This window comes from Prunus dulcis, chromosome 1 (genome assembly GCF_902201215.1).
Source record: "Prunus dulcis chromosome 1, ALMONDv2, whole genome shotgun sequence".
Classification (NCBI taxonomy): domain Eukaryota; kingdom Viridiplantae; phylum Streptophyta; class Magnoliopsida; order Rosales; family Rosaceae; genus Prunus; species Prunus dulcis.
The window spans coordinates 35,510,917-35,531,538 of record NC_047650.1 but is presented as its reverse complement, the minus strand read 5'-3'; the positions used below and the strand labels follow the sequence as shown (position 1 = coordinate 35,531,538).

At 34.8% G+C, this 20,622-nt stretch overlaps 4 protein-coding genes across 8 annotated transcripts; 2 read left to right on the top strand and 2 right to left on the bottom strand.

Annotated features, from left to right (window-relative positions):
* The first annotated feature begins 42 nt into the window (after positions 1-42).
* On the top strand, positions 43-2,728 carry LOC117633982 (pentatricopeptide repeat-containing protein At3g62890-like). Its single transcript, XM_034367866.1, has one exon. The coding sequence runs from the start codon at positions 146-148 to the stop codon at positions 2,702-2,704; it is 2,559 nt and encodes an 852-aa protein (XP_034223757.1). The 5' UTR covers positions 43-145; the 3' UTR covers positions 2,705-2,728.
* An 88-nt stretch (positions 2,729-2,816) lies between these two features.
* On the bottom strand, positions 2,817-5,489 carry LOC117633989 (FCS-Like Zinc finger 11-like). Of its 2 annotated transcripts, none has more exons than XM_034367873.1 (3): positions 5,240-5,489; positions 3,442-4,521; positions 2,817-3,341 (listed from the first exon to the last, which is right to left on the bottom strand). In XM_034367873.1, the coding sequence occupies exons 2-3, from the start codon at positions 4,476-4,478 to the stop codon at positions 3,194-3,196; spliced, it is 1,185 nt and encodes a 394-aa protein (XP_034223764.1). In that variant the 5' UTR covers positions 4,479-4,521; positions 5,240-5,489; the 3' UTR covers positions 2,817-3,193. The 2 variants fall into 2 exon arrangements, with proteins under 2 accessions (XP_034223764.1, XP_034223773.1); XM_034367882.1 differs by having other exon boundaries at positions 2,902-3,341; positions 3,442-4,639.
* Positions 5,490-13,789: 8,300 nt separating this feature from the next.
* Positions 13,790-16,731, top strand: LOC117614327. 4 transcript variants are annotated; one of them, XM_034343099.1, is made up of 4 exons: positions 13,790-13,979; positions 14,114-14,165; positions 14,273-14,426; positions 16,405-16,731. In XM_034343099.1, the coding sequence occupies exons 1-3, from the start codon at positions 13,895-13,897 to the stop codon at positions 14,421-14,423; spliced, it is 288 nt and encodes a 95-aa protein (XP_034198990.1). In that variant the 5' UTR covers positions 13,790-13,894; the 3' UTR covers positions 14,424-14,426; positions 16,405-16,731. The 4 variants fall into 4 exon arrangements, with proteins under 4 accessions (XP_034198990.1, XP_034198988.1, XP_034198989.1 ...); XM_034343097.1 differs by having other exon boundaries at positions 14,273-14,435; XM_034343098.1 differs by having other exon boundaries at positions 13,791-13,979; positions 14,273-14,430.
* On the bottom strand, positions 14,261-20,194 carry LOC117614326 (potassium channel KAT3). Its single transcript, XM_034343094.1, has 13 exons — positions 19,943-20,194; positions 19,616-19,831; positions 18,345-18,506; positions 18,193-18,250; positions 17,652-17,969; positions 17,223-17,462; positions 17,042-17,140; positions 16,899-16,931; positions 15,808-15,993; positions 15,499-15,576; positions 15,235-15,304; positions 15,020-15,154; positions 14,261-14,651 (listed from the first exon to the last, which is right to left on the bottom strand). The coding sequence occupies exons 1-13, from the start codon at positions 20,122-20,124 to the stop codon at positions 14,548-14,550; spliced, it is 1,881 nt and encodes a 626-aa protein (XP_034198985.1). The 5' UTR covers positions 20,125-20,194; the 3' UTR covers positions 14,261-14,547.
* Between the last annotated feature and the right edge of the window lie 428 nt (positions 20,195-20,622).

Here is a 20,622-nt window from a genome sequence, read left to right as displayed (position 1 = left end):
GAACAAAATAATTCGAAGTCCTAATTAATAAATATCATCCAAATGAAGAGCTTGAAACGAATTATGGAAAATAAAATCTTATCCATAAAGTTACCAGTTGCTACAAAATGAAATTTGGAGGGAACCAAGTGCCAAATATTCCAAAATGGCCGCAGCCCTTCCTGCCATTCTCTCAAGCCTGTCTCTCTCCACACAAAAACCAACCAAAAATCAAATCTGTAATCAAGTTCCAAGAACAAACTGCATCATCTCCTTGTTGAAATCCTGTTCAAACCTCAGAGAATTTGCACCGATCCATGCCCGTTTGGTCACCACAAACCTCATCCACGACCCCTTCACCGCCAGCCAGGTTCTCTGGTTCTTCATCACCATCAAAGACTTTGATTATGCTCGACTAGTTTTCAGTCAAACCCATCAGCCAGAGACCATTATTTGGAACACCCTTATGGAAAACAGACTCAAAAATGGTTCTTTTGGAGATGTGCTTTCAACTTACTGTAACATGGTCACTCAAGGTGTGCCTCTGGATGCATCTACTTTCCACTTCTTGATTCATGCTTGTTCTAGACTTTTGGCCGTTCAACAGGGGACTGAGATCCAAGGCCGGATTTTGAAAATTGGGTTGGGGGATAATATGTCTTTGATTAACAATTTGATGGGTTTGTATTCGAAATGTGGGAAATTGGATGAAGTGCGCAAAATGTTTGAGATATTACCTCAGAGAGATGTGATTAGTTGGAACACCATGATATCATGCAATGTCCATAAGGGAATGCTTTACGAGGCTTTGAATCTATTTCTGGAAATGCAGGCTAATGAAGAAGTTGAACCAGATGAAATCACCATGCTGAGCTTAGTTTCGGCTTGTACGAAGCTCAGGGATTTGAAAATGGGGGAGAAGTTGCACCAGTATATTGAGGAAAATGAATTGGAGATTGGTGGGAATCTGTTGAATTGTGTGGTGGATATGTATGTCAAGTGTGGGAAAATGGATAAGGCACTTGAGATTGTGGGTAGATGCAAGCCTGATATTGATGTTGTTTTGGGGACTATTATGGTTGGTGGGTATGTAAAATCTAATGAGATACATGCCGCTAGGTGCCTGTTTGACCAGATGACAGAGAGGAACTTGATTTCATGGATGACGATGATTTCAGGTTATGTTCAAGGAGGTTACTGTTATGAAAGTCTGGAGTTATTCAGGCAAATGAGAAAAACATATTTGAGCCTTGATGAGGTTCTTTTGGTCACGGTACTTTCAGCATGTGCTCATGTGGGAGATTGCAAGTTAGGCAAATCCATTCACAGTCTGATTTTCAAATATGGAATGAATGTTGAAGGGTTTCTTGGGAATGCTCTGATAGACTTGTATGCCAAATGTGAAAAACTGGCTGAGGCTTGCTTAGTTTTTGAGCAGTTGCCTTGCAAGAGTGTTGTGTCTTGGAATTCGATGTTGGATGGGTTCTGCAGAAGTGGAGATATTAAGAAGGCTAGACTCTTCTTCAATGAGATTCCTGAGAAGGATGTGATTTCTTGGAACACCATGATCAACTGCTATTCCATATCTCATCGATTCGGAGAAGTGTTTGAGTTATTTCGTGCAATGCAGAGTTCAAATGTTCAGCCGAACAAGATCACATTGGCCAGTGTTCTGTCTTCCTGTGCTAGTGTTGCAGCCCTGAATTATGGCATTTGGGTGCATGTTTACATAAAAAAGAATCATATTGAGTTGGATATTATGTTAGGAACTGCTTTGATTGACATGTATGGAAAGTGTGGAAGCATTGAAGAAGCCTATGAGATATTCTCAGATATGACTGAAAAAAATGTGTTTGTGTGGACCGCTATGATAGCAGCACGTGCCATGGAAGGGCAAGCCCAGAAAGCTATTGATCTCTACTCAGAAATGGAAGCTCTAGCAATAAAGCCAGATCATGTCACTTTCGTAGCTCTTCTATCTGCTTGTAGCCATGGAGGCTTAGTCAATGAAGGGTACACATACTTCAACAAGATGAGTAGTGTCTACAGTATTGTTCCTAAGATCCAGCACTATGGGTGTATGGTTGATCTCCTAGGTCGAGCCGGACGCTTAGACCAGGCAGTGAGGTTTATTGAAAGCATGCCTATCAAACCAGATATCTCTATATGGAGTTCCTTGTTGAGAGCATGTGGAAGCCATCAGAATCTAGAATTGGCAGAAAAAGTATTTCAAGAGCTCATAAAGATAGACCCCCTAAACGATGCTGCTTATGCTCTTATTTCAAATATATATGCAAAAGCTGGCAGGTGGGATGATGTGAGCTGGGCAAGAAAGAAGTTGCATGAACTAGGAGTGAGGAAGCAACCAGGATGTAGTCTAATAGAACAAAATGGAGCTGTGCATGAATTTACAGCTTGGGATTTCTCAAACCCTCAATCTGCTGAAATTTATGCTATGTTGGATGAGATAAAGGGTAGATTGCAAAAACAGGACCTAGTAGAAACATCATCTCATCATAGTGAAAGATTGGCTGTTGCTTTTGGTCTTTTAAACAACCCCCCAAGAACTCCTATCCGTGTAGTTAATAATCTGCAGATTTGTAGAGATTGCCATTCAGCCATGAAACTAATATCTCAGGCCTACAACAGAGAAATTGTTATCAGGGATAATTACAGATACCATCGGTTTGTAGATGGAAATTGCTCTTGTAAAGATTATTGGTGAATTCAGATCATAATTTGCAACCTATGCTCAATAGTTTTTCATCTTCATCCAAACTCTAAAAATTTACAAAATTAATCAAAATGTTAAAGATGAAGGGAAAGACAAGAAGTTGTATATGTAATAGTACTTTATATTCAGTCAAAAACTGGTTCAAGATTACACAGCAACTCTGGTCGCAACAGAGACTTGAAGTAGGGAGCCAAAAAAGTCGGCTTATCACCCTTCTACATGAATTACAAGGAAATAGCACTTTGATGGCATACATCATCAATGTCTGATTTTATGGAAAGCAAAACTAGTTGAGCTGAAACCAACATTCACCAAGACCATGAAAGCTGAAACACAGTTAACAAACGAGTGAATTTACAAAACGATCATCCATGGCTGCCAAGCGATGCACACAAACAGCTCTTTGTTAACAGATGATCAGCTGCGTCCGCGACGGGCTCATCAATCATGGGCACGGTGGCTGCAGAAGAGAAGTGTCTCTTACTTATCAGCAATGATGCCAGTTTCAAAAAGTTCCTCATCTGACTCAAGAGGTTTCTCAGAAGACTGGTCATTGCATTTTTCCAATTCCTCATCAATTAAAATCTCCTCAGAGCGGCAACTCAAACTGCAAAATGCTTTCTCACCCCTGAAAGAAATCAAATGTTAATAAGTATTTCCAATTCCTCTACAAAATGCTTTGCAGATCATAACATGGCTAGTAGATATGTCTGTTTCATAAACTGTACCTGTATATGTAGATGTCTTTCCCCTCTTCCAATTTCTTGTTACAATAGTAGCAAAAGCTCAAGAAATTGTTTGAGGGGTACTGGACAAAATTCCCCAAGCTCGTGCCCGGGCAGGCAAATCCAATTTCCTTTCCCTCATTCTTACCAAAATTGCTCAAGTCATTAGAGTGACATCCCAAAATGCAGTCACCAAAGATATGAGTTTTTTTGGGATTGGCACCATGAGAAATTACACAAGTATAATCCTCAGAAAGCTCAATCTCACTAGCTGAGAGAGACCCAACTAACCCATTGCTAGACCCAATAGATCCAGTATTCATTTGGGTGGCTAAATTTGGGCTCCCTCCAATAAATGGTTGGGTGGTTAAACTTTCCATACAAAAATTTCCAGAAGTGGAGTTAGGGTTAAGGTTGCTTAAACCTGATAGGGTTGAAAATGCCCTACCAGAATCCAGTGAACAGGACCGGATTTTTCCAAATGACTCAGGCTCTGTTGGGGATTCTCCAATTTCAAAAAGAACATCAGAACTACCCTTCTCTAGAGGAGATTTGATTTTGGAATGAGGGAAAACTGCATAGTTCTTAGGTAGAGATTTAGGTGAAGCAAAAGAATTGGTATTGGACTGAGAATCTGGGGTTTTAATCCTCATTCCAGGTCCAAAAAGAATGTTCTTACTCTCTGATGAACGAGGGACTTTCCCAGAAAACTTCACATCATCATCAAAAGAATCTATGATGCTTAAGCCTACTTTACTGCTACCCCAGCTCCTCTGCTGCCCATCACTGTTAGACCGTGGGGACCTAAAGGGGTTGCCCAAATTTGAAAACACCCTAAAATCTAGAGGAGAAGTTGGGCTCCTAACTGAATCAGAATCTATTAAACCCTTAGAACTCAACCCCACAAACAGACCAGGAACACTGAAAATAGAGTTGCTTTTGGGATTGTGTCCCAAAACATCAGACCCAGCATCAGCAATTGGCAAATGACCCATTTGGTGTTGATCCTTCTGAATTGACCTGCTCCTCTTCCTCAGCATTATCTCAACTATCCCAATTTTGGGAACCAAAAGCCCCCCTTTTCTGTACCAAAAATCAACAAGGTTTAAATCAATACACTATTTTACCATATTCAGAAGTTAATAAAGATTCAACAGTTGATAGTCATCAAGAAAAGAGTATCATCGGCGTAATCCATGAGCTGCATTGGGCAAAAGAAAATATATGAAATATGATTAAACCTCTCAGATACACAGAGAACCTGATGCTTTCAAAGATTGAGATGAAATAATTTTTTGCCTAGTGGTTTTGGATCATCCAAAAAAACATATTATAAGATTTTTTTTCCTATTTTGGGTCGATTAGAGCATTAAAGGAAGTCTGAAATGACAGAGAAATGTCTAATCAAATGTAAGGTCGAGGAAAATAGCCTCCTTGGTAAAACTAAAATGTAGAGGCAAAGAGGGGTTCAATCCCTGAATATCATTAAAGCATTAGCGAATAATAAATAAATAAATCAACTTAATAATATACAACAGATAAAACCCAGATAAAAAAAATCCCAAGAAAGTACAGAGAAAACCCTTAAAAGCCGATTAAACATGCATAAGAAGACGATCAATGCCCAAGAACACTAAAAGCTTGAATCTTTTAGCTCAATCGCGCAAAACCCAGAAGAAAAAAAAAGAAGAAGAAGAAGAAGAGAAAAATATAACAAAAGGATGATCTTGAAGAACCCAACATTGGATTGTAAAAGAATGAGTCACACAGATAAAAATGACATAAAAGAAGAAAAACCCACCTGGGTTCTAGCTCTCTCCTTTCAGCTCTGGAAACTTCAGAGAGATATATGGTTTTCTGAGGGAAAGAAGCCCAAATGTAGTAAAAATAAGAAAGTTTTTTTGTTTGTCACAAGCGGTGTCTCTATGTGAAACTTGTTCTGCACTCCTTTCTCTCTCTCTATTTGGTGCCTCAAAATCAGCGAAGCAGTGAGCTTCTGAAATACTCCTCAGTCTCTCTCTCTCTCTCTCTCTCTCTCTCTCTCTCTCTCTCTCTATGACCTCTATTTCTCTCTCTAGAATAAAACAATGTATGTATGCAATAATGTATTTTGCCCACAGATATGCATTTGTACGTATTTTACCAACTTTTGCCACTACATACATCCTTTCCTCCTCTTCTATTGCCACCTCATCACCAAGTGGTTTTGGGTTTGGACCACATTCTTTATCAATTTTTGACAGAATCCTCAAATGCATGTCACTGACTTATTGAATTATTTGGAACTCAAAATGCCTCTCAAATCTCAATCTAACCAATAATCAACTTGCATTAAATTTTTGTTAAATTTGCAGCTTTCGTGATTAAGAGCATTTATTATTCCGTTCAAAGTCTTAATCCGTATCTTGTCTCTTAATATTGTTTTATTAAAGATGTATCTACATTAGATCCTTAATAATGCGCTAGCTGAAAAAATGATTTCCTAAGAGCTTACCTTTTTTGGTAAAATAACAATTACTGACAAAGTTTAATTCTCGTAGTTTTTCTTTTTTTATGTTATAAAAAGACGATTGAATTTTATTAGATTAATAGAAATAACATAACAAATGACATATTCTGTAAAGGAAGCCATTTCAATAACAATATGACAAACATTGGTAAAATTTCCCCAATTACCTGAGTCATTTGAAAAGCTGAAACGATCTGTGGAGAATTACTCTCGAAAATAACTTTTCTATAACCCCTCTCAACTACCATAATTTCTTTGAATCTAGTCCAATGACATTAAGAACAAAAACTAACCGATAACCAGTATGACTCTTCTAACTAGCAGACATTTTAGATATATTAATTACATCTTAATTGATTTTTTTATATACAAACGAGGAAAATTTATGAGAGGAAGATTTGAACTTAGATACAATGGGGCGGGCTCATTGCCTTAATTAACTGGCTTAATTCATGACTACAATCAAATTTTACATGCGTAATAATTTAAAATTAATTTTAAAAAATATGATAAAACAAAAGTTAAAATTTGTTATTTTTTTGAAGGAGGTGGGTAAGATTTACATCAGTACATGTTTAAGAGAGTTACTGAGGTGGTGAAAGTAAGTGGGGGTGGGGGTGACTTGGCATAATTGGAGGGTAAAGTAGTGGAGAGAGGAGGGTGAAATGGGTCAAAGGGCAATTAAAAAAAGAAGAAATGGTTCAGTACTTTCTTCTTTACCCTTTCTTGCTGAGTCACACGAGACGACAAAAATGACTTGTGACTCGTGGTGCCTTTCTATTATGACTGACTGACAGACCACCACGGCTGTTAACGGGGGGCAGTTTGGCTGATTTGACGGGGTAGTTTTTTATATTTGATAAAATAAATTACAAAAATTTAAGAGCTATAAAATATGGGGAGGGCCAATCTCTATTTACAAAAATTTACACCCTCCTTTCGCTTTTCACAAACATTTTGTTCGTACCTTTCATGCTTTGTGTTTATAGTTGCACTATCGGGCACTCATAGCATGAACGTCTCAATCATGATTTATATTATTCTTGTACAATCTTGATTTGTGTTATAAATTGGCATAGCAAGGTTTTAAATTTTTTGCCATGTCATGTATACTTGTGTACCGATATAAATTATGGAAAAAGTTATATGCCCGGTTGATGTAATAATTTTTATATTCACAACACTTGTTACGTGATTAGATTATTACGTAATGAATAGTGTATATACAAGAGTCGCATCACCGGAGTATGTAAGGTTTTTTGTTGTTGTAATTATGGAGAAAAAATATATAAAGGATATGTCATATACAAAATGTTAAATTTAAATTTAATAGACTATATAGAAATTTGATACTTTGAAAAAAATAGACATAGAGCACGTGAGGATTAAAACTTTAAAAGAAAGTAAATACTTGTGAGATTCACCATGAGAAAATATTAAAATAACACTTAACATCAAAATGTTATGTGATGTCAATTTTAATATGTCTTTGTTGCATGTTGAAACAAATTTCTCCTTTAATGCTTAGCGTTTTATGTTCACACGACAATTTGATATGTCAGTTAAAGATACTTCGGATGTGAAATCTATTTTAACTAATGGGGTGTTTTATTTTTGGGTAAAAAATGGGGTTTTTTTTTAGAGCATCTCCCTTTGAGATGTTAAATCCTATATGGCACTTTTAGAGCATCTCTAACCAATGTGTCAATGCCACATGGACACAAAATAGCAAAATTTGAATGTTAAAGCTGCTCCAACCGAGTAGTCAAATCCTACATGGATTTAAAGGCTAGAAGAGATATGTCAAAAATAACATATCAAAAAGTTTGATGTCAAATATTATTTTAAGATTTTTTTAGTCATAGACCCCACTATCATTTACTCTCTTTTAAAATTTTATGAGTTATATGAGCCCCATTTGCTTTTAAAAAATAAAATAATATGATATTTGGCATTTCGAGTGGAATTAATTTTTTTCCAAAGTGTCAAATTGCCACATAAGTCATCAAATTCAAATTTAACATTTTGCATTTGACATTTCCTTGGGAGATACTCTAGTAGGTATAAAAAATAATTAAGACTCACTCCAACTGAAATGTTAAATCCTATGTGGAATAACATTTCTTTCTATTGCTGTTACTTTTTGTTGTTTGACCTTGTGATGTTATTTTATTATTTTATTATTATTTTTCAATTAATGTGCCTCGATTGAAGTAAATCAATAAACAATATGTAATGAAATAATATTTTAATTTGACATATCGGGTGGAATGTAAAACTCTATAATATGTCAAATTTCCACGTTAGTCATCAAATTCAAAATAATAGCAAGAGAGAAATATTATTCCACGTAGGAACATTTCGGTTGGAGTGAGTATCATCTAATTTTTCTACCTACTAAAAGTGCAACGTTGGATTTAACATCTCCCTTAGAGATGCTCTTAGTTGAATTGGCCCAGACCTTTGGTGTGCTTCCAAGTTAAAACTCACATGATACACGTGTGTGTGAGTTTCATGCCACCCTTTCATAAAGTTGGCAAAAACAAAAAATTCTACTTTAAAAATCAGGCTTCATTTCAATCGTCTTTAAAGAAAACTAATAGAACAATTATTAATGATTTGGTTATTTATTGAAACGATCACTTTTCATTTTATTTGTATTATTGATGCATGTATATGGAAGACAAACTGCAATAAACATGGTTAGTTTGCATTTTCGTGTCTTGTTTCCATTGGCTTTGTAATTAGTATCTTATAACCCCCATAATTACTAATAATTAATACTTCTTGTGCATTATTATTGCAATGTGTTGAAGAACACAAAGACATTTAGTAAATTTAGATTTTAGCCATAAAAAAAATTTTACTTTTAGAAAAGTCAGAATTTTTTTCAAAAAGACAAAAAAATCCCTCAATTTTCAAACAAAAGACATATAAATGTAAAGGATTTCTTAGGAAATCTAAAAAATAAACGAGGGCATTTTTGTCCATTTTGACTTCTTTTAAAAATATTTCTCTCCTCTTTGACTTTTTTCAAAATGTCCAACATGTCCTTTGGCCTTTATTTAATTTGACACGTGGTGGTATGTATCAATGTAATGTGACATGACATCTCTTCCACTCTTTCTCTAGTACTTCATTGGAAGTTAACGGCGGGTTTAGAACTTTAGATGCAACCAAATGAATGAAACCAAACAAATATAATGGAAAAATAAGTAGGACCATTTCCATTCCAAAAAATTATGACATGCCTTTAAAACTAGGGGTGGCATATTAACCAGAAAACCAGGTTACGGGACCCAATTGGTCGTTTCTTCTGTTTATATTAAGAAAAGTCAAATATTCTCACAAACCAATCCAGACTGGTTCATACCAAATTATAACCTCACTTTTGAGTTTCTCTCTAAGTCTCATTAAAGTGACATTTCCTTCATTTTATTGTTTTGGTGTAAGTTTTATTGGCTGTTTTTTTTTTTTTTTAAAAAGATCATGATATATAAATCACATGATCTCTCTCACAGCCCAATGGCCCAGCTTTTAATAACATAATACTAATTATAGCTAGTAAAGTAGCTTAAATTGTTAAAGGCTGTGACTAAATTATTTTCTACCAAAAGCATGTCATATATTAATGCAAAAGAGTTGATTTGGACATTGTACATTGCTTAACTATTTACAACTTGGTCTTTGTTTTCCTTACCATGTTTATTTCATGTGCTAAATTCACCTTTTTTTTAATCTTTTGCTCGATGGGGGAACACATGGGGTAGTTAGGGTAATAATTACACGCATTTGGTCTTTGCTTTTCCTAAATACCCTTTTGAATTTGATGCGAGGTGGAATTCATTTTTTTTTTACCTCTTTGACTATGTCAAGTGCATTTTACCGTCAAAATGATTAAACAAGAAAAAAATTGAGACTTTTTTTAGTTTGCCTTTAATTTCTCGTAGTCTAATAAAAATCTAAAATTCAATTTTGATAAAAAAAAAAGCGATAGAGTTTTATTAGATTAATTTTATATTTAAAAAAAAAGTATAAAGGACATATACTGACTGTAAAGGAAGTCATCCCAATAACAATATCTCAAATTCATTTGAATCATGATGAAGATGTGATTCAATCTTTAGATAAACAATAGTTAATTTTATCAACCCTACTAACCCCTTCGAGAAGTAAGAAATTGTCGGATTTATTAGAGCATACGTTAATGTTGGTATTTCTCAATAGTCAAGAGTGATTTGTAATTAGAGTAAACGTTTTTACTGGACGGAAAGTGCTATGCGACTTACCACCCAAACCCCAAACGAGATAAACAATACGGCAAAATGACCAATTAAATGCCTTGGACCAATATTTGTTTAAAGTTAAATCAGCTAACCCATTCAAGTGGTTTAGAGCTCTTCAATACCGAGTAATTTTTGGACAAGACCATTGCAGTATTATGTGGTGTTTTTTATTTATAAAAATGCGATATAATTTTATTAGATTAATAAAAAAAAAGAGTATAAATAACACAGACCGTAAAGAGAGTCATCTCAATAGCAATATAGTATACACGTGGTGTTATATCCACTAGTGTTATAATATATATTTCATATTTTACGTTATAAAGTATGAATTGGCCACCCTCATATTATAACACATGAAATAATTACATTTTTTTAATAATATTTTAGTAACATACAATAATTTTATTTCTTCGTAAATTATGCACGTTTGAAAATGATATGGTGGGCTCCACATATACATTTGAGATTTGTTGAGTGTTTATAAATTCCATGTTATGATAAAAGGTTACTAATATTGCGATGACTTATAAAAGTCCAACATCAAATTACAAATCCACATGTGGTACAATTTTTATCCATACATAAAATGTTTTGGATTGAAGCCAAGCTTAGCAGTGCCTAGACAATGACTAATTTTTCACATGTTTTTAAAGGTTTTTATGTATCAATAGTGTAATCCAATAATTTCCATGTTGTGTGTGTGTGTGCATATGAGTGAGTTTAAGCTCTTTTTTTCTTTCTGAGATTTGAGAAACATGCCAATAAATACATGGGACCACAAACAAATGCAAAATTATTGTAAATTGGATTATTCACAACCCCCATGAAATAAAACCAAAGCACCTTTGAGTGTTTGGTGGAGCCATTACCTTTGCCCTTTCCCCTCCCTACTCATGCTATGCTATACATTGATTGTAAAAATGTCTTTATCTTATCTAATATTTTCCCAATCAAACTTATTTTCGAACACGAAAAATAAAGAAAAAAAACAGGATTGGGAGCTTAAATAGCGAGGAAGGGTGAGGTAGTGGAGAAATTTTTATATGTTCCAGGTACACCACATGTATGATGTACTATCCAATACATATAGATCATGTGGAATTGTTCTCCAACATATTGCATTGCTTTTTATGATATGTGGCTGACTGCATTGAAAATATTCCACTTGTTTTACTTCTATTGAAACGATGATAATAAATTGATGATTCGGTTTACTCCAATGTTAAAAAAAGGAAAAAGAAAAAGAGGATTGAGAGATGATAGATATTAAAATAGTTGTGAAAATTTATAAGGCTAATTAGGAATTGCATAGACTTTTCCTTCAATCAAAAGTTTTGAATCTTTATTTATTTATTTGTTATAAAAAAAAACATGTTACTTTATACGACAATAAATTTAATATTTTATGTTTGTTTTTGGTCAAGCATAAATTATTAGTACCAAACTTTCGTGGACATTATACTTTATGATGATTTTCATGACTTTTTATTTAGACCTTTTTTTTTTTTTTTCGTTTATGAGTTTTATTTCGGAAATATATACCTTTGCAAGATTTAAGCCCACAACCCAATGCGAACCCAAGGCCCATATTTAATCTACGCCGTATGAGTAAATATACGATGAAATCGTATTTATACGTACAGAGAAAAAATACGAACAGGAAAAACGTATCTGAACCGTCCACCGACTCCTGGGATGGGATGGATGGACCTTGGATGGGGATCTGTGTAAAATCATGCGGGTCCCACGTGAATAAAAGGACTGCAATGAATGTACGTTTCACTTTTTTCTGTGGTGCTTTTACTGCTGCTTCTTCTTATTTTATTTTCCAAACAAAACATAGTAAATGACGTAATACTAAATTACTTAAACAACAAATAAATAATAATAATAAAAGCATACGTGTGTTTTAATAACGGCTAATTGTATGTAATTACAAAGCCTTATATCCTCGAAGTTTCCTACTTACCCAACAAAAAAAAAAAAAAAGATTATATATCACGCTAGCTACCTCCACAAGTTCCAAAAAATTCCAAGTGTAAGGAATAAACAAATATATGAGAGGTTTTTCAAAAATATATTTATTATAATAATATGTTTTTAAATTACCTTTTTCTTCTCCTCGGTAAACGCTACACATAGATATGTTCACGTGGACACAGTGTTGGCCTGTTGGGGGTATTTGCGTCCCTCTTCGAAATTTTATATTCAATTGTTCGGTGAATTTAAATTTTTTTTAAAAAGGGATCCAATATTCAATATCTAGTTGCTTCAATTAAGGAAGGCAATGAAGTGAAGTGCATGTAAACAATCAAGAATTTTGATGTGCTTCCTATTTAGTCCTCGAAATCTCCGGACGGGTCCTTTAAGTATCATATATGATGTTAAAAATTTTAAAATAATCTTAACAAAATTCGCACGGAATGTCACTAGACTAAATCATGAAAGGCGGAGCTAGAATTGTAAAATTAGAGGGGCCGAATTGTAAAATTAGAGGGGCCGAAGTAGAAAATACAAGTATATAAAACACTTAAGTATTCAATACTTACATGTTTAGAGCTAAATATTTTTAATAGGGTCATGCCTAATTTATTTTAAAGAAAATTTTAACTTAAATTTTAAGTTATTTATTACAAATTCTATATATTATATATAATATAATAGATGAGTGATAAAAATATGAGGGGGCCAGGGCCACTCCAGGTCTAGGAGTGGCTTTGCCACTATTTGAATAAGCACAATTTCAAACTCAATAGGTTTTTAGTTCCCTCCATCTTCCTGGTGTATCAATTAGCAATTAGCCCGGTTTAGGCTATAAATCCACATCTCTATAAATAGTTAGCTAACCACTTTTCAATTAAGCCAAACAGCGCACATAAATATTTTTTCTAATTCCATGTCCCAAACATTTGGGACTAGGAAAAAACAAAAACAGAAAGAAGAAGCCTTATCCACAATCTAGAAGAAATGTAGATAAGGTGCAAGGTGTTTTTTTCACTCCACAGTTTTGGTCTAAGCTTTGAAAAAAACTAGTAGTCATGGGCTTGGGCTAGGAGTTTTCAATATGTTTCTTTATTTTGTATTTCTAGTGCTATCTGTTTTGCATTAGGTGTTGGTTGTTTTGGATGTAGCTTCTAGCCTTTGCTTATGCTTTTGTATTTCTATTGTTGGTTTCTCAGTTGTGTTGTGTTTCTTTAACGTATTCATTCTTGCTATGTGTGGTTATGTTGGGAGTTACATTGTTGATGTCGGTGTAGTCTCCTTGGACTAATCTTTGATGGTTAATGTGCCTCCATCTTTGTATTAACCCTAAAAATTAGATATCTATATCCTAAAAATTGGGTATATTCCTTCAGGTTATTTAGGTGAATAATGATGGGTAATAGAGTTCAAGCTTGTATAGAAATATAAGTAAAATTATGTAATTGCAATCTCTTAAAATCATAAATAAAATCATAAGTGAATTAAAATCATAAGTAAAATAATGTAATTATAATTTATTAAAATTATGAGTAAAATCATATAATTACAAATGCGGCTGAAATCCATTACATTAAAATCATGTAATTACAACCTATTAAAATCTCAATTGGATACACCCGCCTTAGCCTTTGCAAAGCTTAAAATTACACACACAAATCCACTCATCTACTGTTCAATGGCGTCTTCTTCACCATCGCAGCCGGATCTTCAGCTCCAACTTCAACCGGAGACCGAGTCTCAGATGTCATCTATCGTCTACGGTTAGTTCATTTCTCCCTCGCACAATTTCATTGTCATTTGCGATTTCTTAGCGCGGTTTGGTTTGAGGTTTTGAGATTTTTGAGTGCCGATGAAATCTATTTGATTTGAAAAAAATTTGGATCAAATCGTGCAGAGATTTCACAAGAAGTCCAGGGCGCAATGGAGAACATGTTGAAGATGATGAGGTTAGTTTTCAAAGGCTTTTCAATTTTGATTTTAATTTCAAGGAGCTGTTTTATCGCTCTGCATATTATGAAGTTCTGATTGCGATCTGTTTTTATTTTTTTGGTAGCGAAATTGATGAGAACTCTGCCGGAATAACCGAAGAGATAGAGAAGTGCAAAGAGCAGAGTCTTGAGAAGAAGAGAGGCTTGGAGGAAGCCAAAGAACAAGTTGAGAAAGCTGCTTATGCCGTTCTAGAGATGCTCAATAACAGAGCATAGCATGTAGGTGCTGTATGTTCTTCTTCCAATCTTCATCTTTGACATGAGTTACGCTATATAATTTCATTGATAAGGTGACTGAAACTGATTAGTGATCATTCATACATCATTTTCATGTTCATGTTCAAAAGATGAACAAGTGATCGTTGTCTCTTAATGCGTCTAATTCTTCGACCTGTGAGCCGTCCCCCATCACAACTGTGCTTCCTCTTTTTCCCAACTTTTTCTCTGCATTCACAAAAACAAAAAACAAAATGCTATCATTGATGTGAATTTATGAATTTGAATTTATCTTCTTTTATGTATGAATTTGAATGGCAGCCCAATAACTCAATTCTGAGATGATTCTCATATTATATATATATTCTATATTGTTTGGCAATGTGTGAAATCATTGAACTCTCTGGCCTTCTAGGGGCTGATTTTAGATTCTCATTCGTTCAAATTTGTAATAGCCACGTATCATCCAAGACCATCTTACAGTATTTTGGAATTGGTTAGCTTAGTCTTCAATAAATATCTTGGTATTGTTTTAGAAAAGAAGCATTAGTAAAAGAAGAGTTTTTTAGAGGTATGGGTATCAGATTTGGTATTACCTGCTAATCTCAGAAGGTCTTCCATTGATTCAGGCAAATGAATGAGTTTTCCATTCGTGTCACCTTCATCTGGATGATGTCCGTGAATTATCACTCTTAGGGTGATTGCCCCTGGAGTAGAAGTTTCGTTTGTCTCTGTACAAATGATAGCAAACCTATTAATACATGCAAAGATTGAATTTAATAGTAAGTGAACATGGCACAAATGCTATTACCTTCCATATTTGTATCTCCATGGAAATTCACCAGCTCATTATATTGTGTATTCTCATTTGCTTGTATATGCTGCAATGAAAATGTAGTCATCATCATTAGCATGAAATGAAACTACTCACTACTGGCTTTTACGTTGGTGAGAATTCATAATATTTTCTTCGATAAACAAATACCTTGTGAAATACAATGCAAGCTAAGGAAAGGCTAGATAAGTAGACTTAGATTTACAGTCTAGGTATTCTGTTAAAAGGGGAGATGTGTACCTCTATATTCAGCTCATCCAGCGATTCTGTTAGAAATGGGATTTCTTGTAGCATCTCTTGTTTTAAGTCTTTCAAGTGCTGAGAAGAAAAGAGTCAGTGTAAACAAATGCCTATGCATGATAGGGTTAGTTATATATCTTAAAAGAAGGAAATGAGAGCAATGGATATTCAGGTTACAGTACAAAGCTAAATTTGCTAGCTGATAATACTCAAGTTATAAGGTGGTATTGTTTAAGAAATTTCTAAATGGTTGAATAACAATGTTATGATAATTATGAGGGGACAAATGAGATAAATAATGTTACGAACCTGAATGAAGTTTTTGATCATTATCATACCGTCTTCATTCTGTGGCTGTACCATTTCCTTGAAATGATGATGGCTGATCCGGATAACCTGAGAAAGCTTTTTTGTTCTCACTGTAAAAGGTTGGGGGGTATTGAAAAATACTCCAATCTCCCCTACCAAGTCTGCAGATCCTAGTTTTGACAAAAACTGAAAAATACAAGCTAGTTTAATCAGGAAAATATATATAAGAAAAGGGTTCAGATAATTAATTCTGCCCATCTGCTTCTCACTGTCAACATTGTTGTAGTAGCTTGTCTCTATGATAGAATCCTTAAATCTTCCGAGAGTTGATTCATACGTCACCAGGTAGTTTGTTTTACATGTTAGGAATCTCCCAATTGACATTCTTTTTTTCCTTTAAAGGTGGGAGAAGAGATAGATATTTCATGGTTTCTGCTTTACCATACCTGTGATTCTGTATTTCAACTCCATATGTATAGCATCCTTTAAATTGTAGAGGAAGTCTGATATGAACCATTTTTAAATGACAACGATCTCCTTTCCTGAATATGGTTTAAAGTTGATATTTCGATAATCATTGTTCATTTGCCTCTGCAGGTTATTGGAAGCTTAACAGACATAACTCAATTTGTGTATAGAGAGACACATTAGGAGCTGTTAGCAGTCTCAGATACTACTTAAGTGAATTTAGTTCAAAATACATGCTTAAGTCATCTGACTATCGGTTTTTTCTTAATTTGATTCTTGGTTTTGACATCCTACAATGCCAAGAGGTGCCCCTTGTTCATAGCTAGCCACTCTATCGCTGCGTTATAACATAGCCCTTATTTTGTTTTGCTACATTACAATAAGTTCTTAAACTCTTCGGTCTTTTGTGTTTACCTGGAGATTACTTCTTCATGTTGAGAAATTACAGTTAAAATACCACGTAGGAACATAGACCCAGTTTCTGTATGAAAGAGGCAACTTACCATCCCCACCGTTTGTTATCGGGGACCTTGAGAGCCGGTAAATTGCATCTTCCATACAGGAGAGGTTATAGACCCCGAAATAGTGTATTGAATAGATCATAATGAAGTGTTTAAAGATACCTGTTCTGTGCCGTTCTTGTATTTCAGCACGTCCTGCAGTTTCAAATATGATGTGCAATTAAATTACGTTTCTTGTGTATATATATATATATATATATATATATATATAGAGAGAGAGAGAGAGAGAGAGAGAGAGAGTATACCAATGCTCCAAATACTAAAATGTAAAAATCTGTTGGAATTTCGTTTTGTAAGATGATATCAAATTTGGGTGGAAAATATTCTGCTTTCATCTCCGACGCCTGCAATAACAATGTCTCTGGTAAATTGGTAAAACAAAATCCTATTCTGGGTTAAGATTCAGAGGGAAGAAAATGGTTATACCAATTGAACAGTGAGGTGCTCAGAGACTCCTTTGAATAGGTACGTTTTCTCGACGGTTCTGCGGAAGAGATGCTGGGAAATGCTGGATCTGATTGCTTTCGGAAGGTCTTCTAGCACTTCTTCTTGCTGTAACTCTGCTGTCTTGAACTTGAGTTGCATGTGTGCCAGCATTTGCTCTTTCAAGCCTTCTGGGAGCCTGTTCTTCCTTGCGTATCTGAATATTTCATTGATTGCATCCCTCTATATATAAACCATAATTCAACAGAATATACAATTAGTCACCCAAGTTAGTCTTGACTATTGAATCTCATTTATTTAAGTGAAATGCTAGCGTTAATCATTTACGTATAGGTAATTTGGAGAGTTGATGTTTGTGGATTTCATGGTGAGTTTTACACACATCAACAGTTCAGAATGAGAAAAATTTACCATGAATAAGGTTCGGACTGCGCTATGGACGATGAGATTGGTCATGTTTCCAACCAAATAGGCAAAGAGGCCAATGTTGAATAGCATATAGAAGATGCTGAAGATCTTCTCCCCAGAGTTGACTGCATGCAAGTCGCCATATCCAACGGTGGTGAGGGTGACAGTGGCCCAGTAGATGGAATAGGTGTAACACAACCAGATGCTTTTGTGCTCAAAGTCATTGACTTGTGTTCCAATCCATGTATTCGATAATGTTTTGTGATGGGTGGCCATCCAAAAGTAGAAGCAACCTGCTGAGTGCACCGCAAATAGTGTAACCTGTGCTCATGCATGGGAAAAGAGAGGTTAAGTATGAAACCTGTTACAATTGATCTAATATGCTATGTTGTCAAACTATTAATCAAGACTGTTGATTATTTAGATTTCGGTCTAAATGTGTGATCAACTTAACATGTTGAATATCAAATTGTATCAAATAAAGCGAAATGTGTGGTGAACATAACATCTTTGATATCTAACTGTGTCGAACGAAACTACTTACACAAATTAGTTTGATGTATCTTATCCAAAAGTAACTAAAGCGTGTGTCCTTCTCTAGCCTGCAGGAAATTAATTAAGAGATAATTCTTGATTAGGATCTAAAATCAAATGTGAATTATGTGTGATTAATACATTATGCAGCTAGTTAGGTACCTTTTGAAGAGTTCACTGACGCGCCTAAGACGCCAGAGACGAAGCAAATTGAGGAAGCCAAAGACCTGGGCATAGTGCGAATTGCCAGTAAACATTCTGTATATGAGCTGAATTGGAAGAGTTGAGACTACATCCATTGCAAAATATATGCTTATCACATACCTGTACCCAACAAAGAGGAGATTGTATTACCATCATCATCATTTCAAATTATCTTTGGAAATTGTTAATTCCTCGTTACATCTTTTTCAGTATCAAGATCACATGGTGTTATCAATTCATTAATATTATAATGTGTATATATATTTTATTAATACTATATCACTATAGGTCCATCAAATATCAACTATATCATTTATTAATTTAATAAAATATATATTAGTAACACCACGTAACGATGTGACTGTCTTACCCAAAAAATTTCCAATGTGGTAGAAAATAGGCTAAGGCCGATTTTGGACAAAAATAAAAAAAATATAACAAAAAGTGCTGTGCCAAATGGTGCTTTGGATTTTGATGGGCTGCCTTACTCAAGTGTCCCCAGATGCTAACCGAATCTTATCACGGGCCGCAAGGCTATGGTCTATAATGGGGTATAGGGCTAGGCTACCCGAGGGACAATTTTTTTTCTTTCTTTTCTTGTAAAAGCATAAAACGGGGCTCAAAGCAAAACGTATTAGGTTAGGGACGGTAATTGTTAATATGGCAAATCATTAATTAACACAAACATAAAAACGGCACGACTTTCTAATATTAAGTAAACCAATTTTATGTTTGTTCTATAAACTTGTCTTAATCTCATATGTTTTGAAGACATTATTTACATTAATTTGTTTCAACTTTTTTAGAATATAATTTTCCTTCCAAATCTCTCATTAATTTGGATTAGTGGATTTAAGCTCAAATTTTTTAAAAACTTTGCATATTAGTTTCCACTTAAATCCAAAATCAAATCTTCTTCTATATCATGTTATAAATGGTATCCAATTTTTGTTGTTGATTCTTTCCTTAAACTGTAATTTCTGTTTGAGTAAAATGCAATTTTGGTCATTGAGTTTTACCCTTAAATGTCTCACCTATTATAACATATATTTTTTTTGAAAAGCCTATGGGACAACGCCAAGAACAGTTTAAAAGAGATTATAAAAAAATAAAAAAAAACTGCCTTTATGACCATGAATCGCTCCTAAACTTTTCACGTTGATATGTTTTTCTAGCAATCAATTTGGAGACAAATGGGAGCAAATTCAGGAGAGGTATATGCATCATACCTCAAAGCAATTTTCTTGTGATCAAGCACCAAAAGGTAAGTTGACTTGTCCAAGTAAGCCACGAAGAACGTTAGGACTATATCAACGGCGAAGAACGCATCCACCACCAAATCAACGGGCATGAGAGCCCCCGTTGCCACTTTCTTGAAGGCTAGCTCAAACGGCGACGCCCATGCTGAGTATATCACCAGTAACACCAAGAACGCCTGCCACCACCTGCGACGTCACATTCAAACATACACATCGAATGATCTTTTGCCAGTTTGTGAATATATATATATATCTTGTCACGTTGTCAGACAGTGAATATATATCTTGATACTTTACCGGTATCTCCTGTCGTAGGGAGCAATAACAAATTTCTTGAGCTGCAAGTGCCCTTCATCGACCACAGTTCCAAAAGCCGGTAACATGCTGCTTGAGACTGAGGCCAAATTTCTGATTTCCCCACTGGACCGCCTTCGGAACAGCAAAGGGAGCGGCGAGGTTGTTTCCGTCCACGACGTCATTGTTGAGAGAGAGAGAGAGAGAGAGAGAGAGAGAGCTCTTTTTGCCTCTTGTTTATGCAAGTCTACGATCTCGTTTAATTAGAATAATAATATAGCCATGTATAGCTTCTAGTATTCTGTGCAAGTGCTAGGCCTAATTATTATATAATAGGGGTAAGGCGGTAGAGAGCTATCAAACCATCTTATATTATTCATTGTTGTAACATAATTCGCGTGAAGACGGCAGATTTAGGGAATTAATTGTATCATATTCCTTTGCTTAAGGCAAATCCTATAAACTATTAGTGTCGTCTTAATGTCTTGCCTTATTTGGTCAATTCGCACCGTCTTCATAACTTCCTATATTGGATTTTTTACCATTGGATTTTTTTTTTTCTTTTTCATATCAATAATATTTTGTCAATTCGCAAAAATTATGGTAAAGTATTGAGATATCATCAAAATTGACTTTATGACCTTCTTTCTTCATATTGAATATCCGGAAGTGTTGGCCTAAGA

Excerpts from the sequence above, each read along its gene's own strand:
- LOC117614326 (XM_034343094.1), bottom strand. The coding sequence starts at position 20,124 with ATGACGTCGTGGACGGAAACAACCTCGCCGCTCCCTTTGCTGTTCCGA. Across the intron at positions 19,832-19,942 it reads CCCTACGACAGGAGATACCG|GTGGTGGCAGGCGTTCTTGG; the intron begins GTAAAGTATCAA and ends GTGACGTCGCAG. Across the intron at positions 15,305-15,498 it reads TGGATGAGCTGAATATAGAG|CATATACAAGCAAATGAGAA; the intron begins GTACACATCTCC and ends TTTTCATTGCAG.
- LOC117614327 (XM_034343099.1), top strand. The coding sequence starts at position 13,895 with ATGGCGTCTTCTTCACCATCGCAGCCGGATCTTCAGCTCCAACTTCAA. Across the intron at positions 13,980-14,113 it reads GATGTCATCTATCGTCTACG|AGATTTCACAAGAAGTCCAG; the intron begins GTTAGTTCATTT and ends CAAATCGTGCAG. Across the intron at positions 14,166-14,272 it reads AACATGTTGAAGATGATGAG|CGAAATTGATGAGAACTCTG; the intron begins GTTAGTTTTCAA and ends TTTTTTTGGTAG.
- LOC117633989 (XM_034367873.1), bottom strand. The coding sequence starts at position 4,478 with ATGCTGAGGAAGAGGAGCAGGTCAATTCAGAAGGATCAACACCAAATG. Across the intron at positions 3,342-3,441 it reads AAAGACATCTACATATACAG|GGGTGAGAAAGCATTTTGCA; the intron begins GTACAGTTTATG and ends GATTTCTTTCAG.
- LOC117633982 (XM_034367866.1), top strand. The coding sequence starts at position 146 with ATGGCCGCAGCCCTTCCTGCCATTCTCTCAAGCCTGTCTCTCTCCACA.